Raw genomic sequence first — 9,867 nt, forward strand, 5'->3', positions numbered from 1 at the left:
CAAAATATGTTTGGGGCCTGCAGTAATCAACTCTCAAAAATGTTAGTTTTGAGATCCAGATTTTCTGCCTCAATCAGCGGTCCTTTATAGAGCGTCAATATTTGTGACATCACATACGGGACACTGCTGGCTAGCTGCAGACTGCTACACAGCACCGAGCTGTTCGTCCAGTGTGTGACGTCACTATTCAGAGCTGGCTACGCTCGTGTGTTTGGCTTACGTTCGGGGGCGCTTGGGGTCTAAGAAGGGTCTTGAAAAATTGCATTTTATGCCTTTCCATGATATCTATATGATTTCTCAGCAAATTATTCATGTTTTTCAAGAGAAAATCTTTCCATCCATATGTAATTTGTTCTAATTATCAGTTGTTAGTGAATTCTCTTTGTGTAGCTCCTTTAAATACATTTTTATTTTCCTTTCCCTCTCAATTTCTCTCTTGAGCTCTGTTTTGTAAAGCAGTTTTCTCTTCATTTGCGTGCTCCTGCATGTTTTCTCTCTAGTTCCCTCCCTCCCCATTTTCTCTCTCACTTCTCTGTATTTTTTCTCTCCCCCCCCCCCTCTCTCTCTCTCTCTCATGGTGCACCACCATCCACCATGCATGAAATTTACACAAAATGTACAAATTATTAACTCAAGAAACAATCTGGATTGGTTTCTGCTATAGCTTTTAATGCCTTCATGCAATTTAATTGCAATGCACAACCAAAGCAGAAATTGCACACACAATGCAAGGTACAAGTGTTGCACAAATATATTCAAGATTTGTATCCACTGTCAAAGTAGAACAAGCTCATAAGTTCTCCATTATAAGCAGCTAAATATTTCATTTCATACACATGAATAATATGACAGTACTACATTGTATAACAAATTAGATGTGACGTTTATTCCTTGATGGTAACAGTTAGCAACATTAAATATCTTAGACACCATCAATAAATTATGAAATGGGAGTTCTATAATCACTTAAACTAACTTGTATTGTTTATTCTGAATACCATAATTAGTTTTCACCTCTTGCTTTCCATAATTCCTCTTTCATATGGAGAACTGAAATTTGCTCCTGGCTTTATTTGGCAAGACATTTATTTACATTTGCCACTCTCCACCCAGGTGGTGTATTTTTAACTGGTAGGAAGAAATTCATTGAATGCTTTAGCACCTTATCATGGCAGCCTATTTACAGCATGGGTTTTGCTACGATACTCTGTGTCAAGCGCAGTGGAGTATATTCATATAGTAGGTGTTCTATATATTTGGATGTACAGTATCATTATTTATTTCATTAAAGGTATAGGGTTATGTTGGTGTTGCAATTGAATTTGTATATTAGGCTTGGGGTTATAATTGAGGTATAGTGTTGGTCCAGGGTTAAAATGAAGAATTCAATTATTGTAGGAAGTTGACACAGAGCAATTGTTGCAACAACCCCTTCAAACAGTAGATGCCTTTAAAAATCAATGTCCAACCCGAGTTTCATTTCAACCTCAATTTTCGCAAAACATAGCTAAAACAGGGATGATTAAAACATACATAAAAGTGAAATCATCCCTGTTATAAATTCAAATTTTGAATATAAATAATTATAAAATGTGTAAAATGCAAGTATGGCACCATGACAAATTAACAAAAGATGTATAAATAAATGATATTTTGATTTACAACATGACTCTCGCGGAATGTCAAGAGACAACTTAGTAAAAAATGTTTGTCATGTTTAATATATAAGCAGCTTGATAAAAAGATGCAGATGTATATGAATAATCACCTTTCCAAGTTCCCTCTTTCCTGAATCTACAGCATGTGCTTACATACGGCAGCTAGCAAGAGACAACATGCACCAAAACTCACAAATTTTAGATCGAGGGAGAATTAGTGTTAAATGGTATGATATATCGTCCCTATTTTCACGAAGTGACGGTAGTGAATGAAAATCGCATACAATTTGCATGCAGATTTTCCTCACTACTGTCACTTCGTGAAAACAGGAACGATATGTTTGTTTAAAGCTGCATGAAAATGGGCTGCTAGGTTCAGTTTCGCAATAATAGGACTGAATAAATGGCACACTTCATGACCACTTTCAAGCAGATATTTCTTTTTAAATAATTTCTGCATTAATGACCAACTTGGTCAGTCATATCATAAATATATGAAATGTGGAATTACTGGATTACATATCCATTCTATGACCATATGTGTAACATGTGTGTCCCACTATAATTATATTTTTTTGATAAACAACTTGAACATCAGTACCGGTGTTAAATATATAATGCAAGTTTGGTGAATAAGGTTGCTGTTGTTATTGTTGAATATGAATTATTTCAGGAGTTGTAGAGCAATGGGCCAAGATTGTGCCAGTGCATCAAAATCATTTATCTGGAAAAAGTGTGGGTATGCGCCGCTATGTACCAAACCCCTCAAATACAATGGCCCACTGCTCTAAGACAAAGGGAATTGCAACAAGATCCAAGTGGGAGGTGCTCTGTAGGTTTCCAGGGTGTTTCACACTTGAAAACTTTCCTTCAATATGGCTTCTACATGGTATACTTGAAAGTTTTCACTCATACAGACAAAGATCATGGCTGAAGCTTTTACATTTGTATTCTCTGTTAAAGCCTTTCTGCACTAGTTTGGCCAGAAGGGATTACACCACCCACCGTAGTCACTGACAGGTGGTTATCTCATCAACTCAAATGTCAATTAACATAAGAAAAGAAAAAGAGGATCATGGGGGACCAACAGGCACCACTTAGGCATTATTTTCTACATAGAGGGAGCAAGTAGCTACAAGTAGTGCAGTAGGGCTTTAACAATGACTGTGGACCCCTAGCCTCCAGGAACCGGGCGATCCCTGTACTAAGCCTATGAGAATAAGACAATTCAGGATTCAACGGGTTAAATATAAAGTTGAGTTCTGTGAAAGAAACGTTGTGGAATCGACCAGAAAAGGTTGATCATCTAGCATATAAAGTATTGGTGTGTACTGCAAGGTTCTGGAATCATCAAAATGATAGGAAATTTGGCCAAGTCTTGGTCAAGTTACAAGCACTGTACATAGAAAGATGTATATGGGACTACACGAACATGTGACATAAAAATCTGTCCCAATTTTTATGATGTTACATGCCACATTTAGAATATTAAGGCATTTGAAGAGCCATGCTTTTCAGGGAACATGTTTTCTCTGATGTTCTTCCACACTTGCATAATATAATGATAACGCTCACAAATTATTTTTCACCTCTTCCCAGAACTCAACCTTCTCTTTAACACCAAATCCTAATCACTCTCTTTTAACATTGACTGTGGACCCCATTGCCTCCAGGAACCGGGCGATCCCGGTACTAAGCCTTTGAGAATAAGAGAATTCAGTAGTTGATCGGTTAACACCAATCCCAATCACACAGCTATCTTCATCCAGAGCAGAGTGAAGGTAACCCCATAAAGCCAGAGCTGCCAGTAAGCCCGTCGCTGCTCAGCTACCATGATGAAAGGAACCATGCAAGCTGCTGACAGAGCCATCGCTGGTAGGGTGGTCATGAGGCCCAGCGTTGACCTTTGACCTTCACCCTCTAGACGACCCCTCTTCTCGGGATCCTCCGAGTAGAAGTCTGCCAACATTCTAAAAAAGGATAAGAGAACAACGATAATGCATTTGAGCTATCTATATAGGACTCTCAGACATATTGAATGGTTTTACCTTCTTTTACAGAGTTCAAAATGATAAGCAAAGCAATAAAAGCAAGGGAAGAGAGTGAGTGAAGAAGAGAGATAAAGATTGAAAGAGAGGTGAGTGATTCACAAGATAGATTGAGAGGGACAGATATAGAAAGAAAAACAAACATGAGAGAGAGGAGATAGATAAAAAGACAGAGAGGGAGGGAAGGAGGGAGAAAGAGAGAGAGAAAAGATAGAAAGAGAGGTGAGTGGTTTGTGAGAATCGGTATGAAAGATTGAGAGGGATAGACAGAGAAAGAAATACAAAGATGAGAGAGAGAGAAGGAAATATAAAAAATACAGAGAGGGAGAAAGAGAGAGAGAGAGAGAGAGAGAAAAGAAAGACAGGAGATGTATCGAAGAAAATCAGTATGAAGAAGAGAGAGATTGATTAAGCAGTAGAAACTGACAGGAATAAAGAGACAAAAGAAGAGAAAGGGAGCTAGCATAGTTACTAATTCCAGATTTGATCTCTGCTACTTTCTCTCTCTAAGGCAGTGCCATTATCCAAACTAAAAATGTAGATCAAACCTCCTACATACCTATCCTTTGTTTCAAAGACTCCATGTAACCACCTGTGGCATTCAACGATGTCTGATGGGATCGTTTCCAGGGCGATGCGACGCATGTGGATGTGGACTCGAGGACATTTCCCCATCAGGAAGTCTGATTTGGAAAAGAAAAATGATGATGTTATTTTCCTTTTTTCCTTTTCATTGTAATCCATGAATCTAATAGAGATAGTTGCACAGGGGTTCCCGAGGTAGGAAATTACAACATCTACCAAATTTACCTGGTTCAGTAGGTAATCATGGAAATAGGTCCATGAGGTATTCAACGAGTCCTGCAGTAAGAATTATGACTGACAGGTCGTATGTAAAATCTATATCATTCAACAAATTATAAGATACAACAATCTGCACCTGGGATCCCCTTTGGGCAGAACCCCTTAGAAGAATTAATCTTTGTATATGAAATAATTAGTATAGTTATATCAGCTGAACATCTTTGCCCTGTTTCATAATCAAATCAATAATAAACAAATGCCACAGATCTATGACAAATCTGCACTTAGCCAATCAAATGTCTGGATTTCAGTAGCTTATAACAATTGTCCTATCTTGTAATTGGTAACAAGTTTCACAAAACAGGTCATTGGTTTTACAAAGTGAATAAAATAGTAGAGCACTACTGCACACACACCTGGCATAGAGGGAGCTTCTCTTCTGACGACAGGTCCTTTTCCTTCTTCACCCGTGTTGGAGTAAGCTATCGTTACATCGTAGAGGGTATCTGCAGAGTCTCTGAAGCCTTCTACGCAGAGATGGGTGGCTCGGACGCGAGGTGAGAGAACATGGTGCAAGACGGGCAGACCTGCAAGAATAGGCGAAAGAAGGGACAAAGTTATCGCTGAATGCCCAAAACAATATTTTTGTTATACAGTCGGCTTACGGTTGCACCATGTGAGAGAGAGGGGGAGGAGTACCAACAGTCCTGTCCTGGACTCCCCAATCCTCCCCCTCTCTCTCACATGGTGCAACCGTAAGCCTACTGTTATAGATCTACTTCACCATGTAAGTCAAAAATTATAAGCAGCATCTAATGTTGTTGTTGTTGCTGTTATTGATATTGTACATTTTGTGATGGATTGTACAGACAGACCTGCTAGAACTATGATACAGTTAAAAGGTGTTTTACAGAAAAAATGTAATACATTAGACACATTTGGAAGCTGATCCTAGCTAAATATAGCCAGGTGCTGAAGCTACTTACTACCGGAGCTGAACCAAAAAGTTTCCCCTTTACAGCCCTTTAATATAAGCATGAGTGTCATTCTCTTGGGACCCTATGTAACTGACTACACAAACGTTAAAGAGAAGATTAAGTTCTGGGAAGAGGTGAAAAATAATTTTTGAGCGTTATCATTGTTATTATGCAAGTGTGGATAAAAAATGTTACATGAAAAGCATGGCTTTTCAAATGCCTTAATATTCTAAATAAGGCATGTAACAGCATAAAAATTGGGACAGATTTTTATGCCAGATGTTTGTGAAGTCCCATATACATATTTCTATGTACAGCGCTTCATCAAGACTGGGCCAAATTTCTTAAAATGTTGATGATTCCAGAACCTTGCAGTATACCACACACCAATACTTTTATACTAGATGATCAACCTTTCCTGATCGATTCCACACCGTTTGTTTCATAATGCAATCGCATGACCAGAACTCAACTTTATCTTAAGTGTCCCCAAGTGACGAAAGAAGAAAGATATTCCAAAATAGAGTTATCTGACAACTGTCTCACCTTGCTGGTAAGCAAATCCTTGACTGGTCTTGATGACTTCCTCTTTCTCAGGTCTAAACCTAGTTCCTTCAGGGAATACCACCATCCACGACTGAGAAAAAAGACACAAAGTTAAGAAAAGGAAAATATACTAACACTTTGTTAAACAATATAACGACACAGGCAACAGAATTTCTAAGAATTATTACAACAACTTTGCACATGGTTCATTGAAAATTGAGTGAATGATAAGGTACTTCAAATATGAGATCTAATCTTTTTAAACAATTTTTCCTGAAAGAAAAGCTTTCACCTATGCCAATACCCAGGAGCACACTTACCGGAATGTTATAGTCACGATGATGCTTCAACTGTTTGATGACTTTGGTGAATGAGGGAGGGGCAGCTTGCCTGCTCTTAGCTCTGTTCACAAATATACAGCCATGCTGTGAGGAAGCAAAAGTGTTGGTCTTGTTAGTGTTTTCAATAAATTGTAAAATCATCTTCTTATCATAGAGATTAATCACAAATGTGCCTCCTCTCTCTCTCTCTCTCTCCCCCCCCCACCCCCTCCTCCTCCTCCTCCTCCTCCTCCTCCTCCTCCTCCTCCTCCTCCTCCTCTTCAACCTCTTTAAGTGGGTTAACTATCACAACCAAACTTCAATGCTTACCAAATAAAAGACATATCCATAAAGGGGCAGATACTTAAGGCCATCTTTCACAACATAGCGCACCCTCCCCAGGCATCCAGCTCTAGATGCAAGCATGTCCGTTGCTACCCAGTCAAGGGTGGACTGGTGGTTTGATAAGTAGATCACATTCTCCTTCTTAGACAAGCATTCCTCTGCATCACCATAAAGAATTACCTGTGATATAACCAGCAAAATAGATCATACAGTCAAACCTGTCTATTAAGGCCACCTAAAGGAAACATAGTGGCCACTGTAGACAGGTGGCCTTCTTAAACAGGCTCTACATTCTACAACACACTTTTCATTTTAAAGGGAGACAAAATACAAGGTCGCCATAGGCAGGTGGCCTTTAATTACAGAGTTGGCCACTGCTAAAATCCACCTTGCCCTAAGCCTTTTATTAAGTTATTATTATTATTATCATTCATATAATCGACAAGTCACAATTGTCAATAACCCAAGTTTAAGTCAACTCAACATGCCCGAGTCAAGCAAATATTAAAGTGACTCAGTAACATTTTTGAAGGTTGGTGAAAAAATTGTGTTATTTTTGTATGAAATGTTACTTGTTACTTCTAGAGGTCTGTACTAACCCTCTAAGCATGCACAAAATCCTGAAAAATTCTCAAACCACAAAGATATTAATGGTTTTCTTTGAAGGCGTCACTTGTCAATATCCTCTTGCATAAAAGTTCTCCCAACCATTTTGGAATTTTCTCAACCGTTTTTTCCATGAAATAAGACATAGGGATCTAGATCTCAAGACTCCAAGAGCTTTTAAAATCCTTTCAACACTTAAATGTCTGGAATGGTATAAAGAGCCAATTCATAGTCTACTCATACTCATAGCTTAGCTTTGTGACGTTTCACATTCACCTAAAAATGTCACTAGATATCTAGACTAGATCAGATCAGTTTTTCCCAATTTTATATCGTTAATAGTCTAATAATACTAGTCTGTTTTCACATAACTTTCACATTATCTTTAATACACCTAGCATTGAACTTCTTACTCTTACTAGTCTTAGCACCATTTTCTTCGTCTCATCTGAACAATCAATGCAATGTTACCAAGACCAAGTGCCTGGCTTTATTTAATTAGTATTATCTTCATCACCATGAAGCGGGCCAGCGGCACTTAACTGGAAGAAGAAGTAGAAAAAGAAGTATTCAAATCCCCTTCGACTTTGTCTTTGGTTTAAAAACAAAGTTTAAATTTAAAAATTGATCCTTAAGAAATTGTGTTATAGTCATACCTCTACACCTGTATAATGTTCAAAGAAGAATTCTACGACCCTTTGAAAAGTGCCCCAAACAGTGTCTTCAAGCGTCTGGTACCACCGCACCGGCAGCACGTACTTCAGAGCATGACAGCCGAAGAACGCCCGGAGGTACACCGGAGCGCAGCCCACCATCATCCCAGCTGGAACGAGGTACCTCAGCGAGTTTAGGTGTAAAATTACCGTGAACATGTTTCTCTCCTAAAGTAACAGTTTGCAAATTTCGTAAAGCACATTAAAATTTGAGGATGCTATGGAAGCTCTCTCGTTTAAGAGCTCTCACAACGGTCTGAAATAATTTGCAACACTTTCGTCACTTTTCGCAACTTTTGTTCACATGTTCGTGTATGCACACACATGCGACTAATGTGGTAGAAAATAGCAGACCAATTTCAAGTTGGGTGTCGTCTCCCAAATACGGTTGCCAAAAAGAAATAAACACAAAACAACAAATCTTGGACGCGGTTACGCGGTGATAAGTCCCTCCCATGCAGTCAACACTTTCTTCTTCTTCGTTTCCTTTAAATTTGTTTTTTATTTCAGGTGCCCATGTCGCAACTTCCCGGGGGGAAATACTTCCAAAGTATGACTCATACTTTCATAGAGATTTTCATCGTTTCTACTTTCTACTATTCATTCTTTTACACCGGGTGCATATATTCCGCTGGATCGCTCTATAACACACTTCTCTCTCTCTCTCCCTCTCTCTCTCTCTCTCTCTCTCCCCCTCTCTCTCTCTCCCTCCCTCCCTCCCTCCCCCTCTCTCTCCCTCCCTCCCTCTCTCTCTCTCTCTCTCTCTCTCTCTCTTTCTCTGTCAACACAAACATTATTTCATTGATTTTTGTATGAGTGTATAATGTGTATCGCAATACCATGTAACACGAAGAATTTCCATTGCTAAATGGACAATAAATATGAACCTTATGATGAACCTTATGAACCTAATGAACAGGGGCGTACGCAGGATTTTTTCAAGGGGGGGGGGGGGAGTTTAAAATCGGGCCCAAAATATTTTGCTCCCGAAATATTTAAAATCGTGCCGGCCAAAAAGTCGCTCAGTGGGGGGGGGGGGGGGGGGGGGGGGGAGGGGGGTAAGCGGACACTTTTTTTTTTTTTCGAGTCCAAAAAAATTCGCAACGACTCAGCCAGCCGAAAAGTCGCTCAGTGGGGGGGGGGGGGGGGGGGGGGGGGTAAGCGGACACTTTTTTTTTTTTTGGTCTTGAAATTTGAAAATTTGACATTTTTCTTCGTTGGGGGGGGGGGGGTAAGGTCAACTTTTTTTAGTTGTTTGGCCTGATTTTATTTTAAACTTTCGCAATTTTGTTTCTCTTACATATTATTGTTATTCTTAAATTTGATACAAAATAATAAACTCATCACAATAAGTTTGGTGTGCCATTTAATATAATATATATGTGGGAGTACCCAGGTCGATGTAACTGTCGGGGGGGGGGGCATTTTAGATGGATTCTCACAGCCATCCTGGGCCCCGCCCACCCAGACCCACCTAACTGATTTAATTATGCTTTAATAACTACAGGTTATACGCCAATCATCAAGTGGCCTATTCTGGAGGGTCTCATGCTTAGTTTTGGGGCGAGGGAATTCCCTTAATTTCCCCCATTAACTTCCTACCCGAGAAAGTTATAAAAATAATGAAACCCTGTGAATGATAAATTTCATACTCACTTCATGAAGTGAAGATTAATAAAACAAATTAGCTAAAACCAGCTCCAGGGAAATCAGAATCTCTATTTGGAATGGCGGCAGAGATCAGTTGGAGAAAAAAAGGCAAGAGCGAATTTGTCACAATAATGGTAGATGACAGAACTGCTTGTGTGTAATAAAAAATGGGGGCCGCGCGGCACGCGACGGCGGCAATG

At 39.3% G+C, this 9,867-nt stretch overlaps 1 protein-coding gene across 1 annotated transcript; it reads right to left on the reverse strand.

Annotated features, from left to right (window-relative positions):
- Window positions 1-3,389: 3,389 nt before the first annotated feature.
- Window positions 3,390-8,426, reverse strand: LOC105439599 (1-acyl-sn-glycerol-3-phosphate acyltransferase epsilon). Its single transcript, XM_030982721.1, has 7 exons — window positions 7,961-8,426; window positions 6,684-6,878; window positions 6,354-6,458; window positions 6,034-6,124; window positions 4,927-5,097; window positions 4,266-4,389; window positions 3,390-3,628 (listed from the first exon to the last, which is right to left on the reverse strand). The coding sequence occupies exons 1-7, from the start codon at window positions 8,174-8,176 to the stop codon at window positions 3,406-3,408; spliced, it is 1,125 nt and encodes a 374-aa protein (XP_030838581.1). The 5' UTR covers window positions 8,177-8,426; the 3' UTR covers window positions 3,390-3,405.
- Window positions 8,427-9,867: the final 1,441 nt, after the last annotated feature.

The sequence above is a fragment of the Strongylocentrotus purpuratus genome, unplaced genomic scaffold, assembly GCF_000002235.5.
Source record: "Strongylocentrotus purpuratus isolate Spur 01 unplaced genomic scaffold, Spur_5.0 spur5_scaffold_13, whole genome shotgun sequence".
NCBI classification, from domain to species: domain Eukaryota; kingdom Metazoa; phylum Echinodermata; class Echinoidea; order Camarodonta; family Strongylocentrotidae; genus Strongylocentrotus; species Strongylocentrotus purpuratus.

Excerpts from the sequence above, each read along its gene's own strand:
- LOC105439599 (XM_030982721.1), bottom strand. The coding sequence starts at position 8,176 with ATGTTCACGGTAATTTTACACCTAAACTCGCTGAGGTACCTCGTTCCA. Across the intron at positions 6,459-6,683 it reads ATGGATATGTCTTTTATTTG|CATGGCTGTATATTTGTGAA; the intron begins GTAAGCATTGAA and ends GCTTCCTCACAG. Across the intron at positions 6,125-6,353 it reads ATCGTGACTATAACATTCCG|TCGTGGATGGTGGTATTCCC; the intron begins GTAAGTGTGCTC and ends CTTTTTTCTCAG.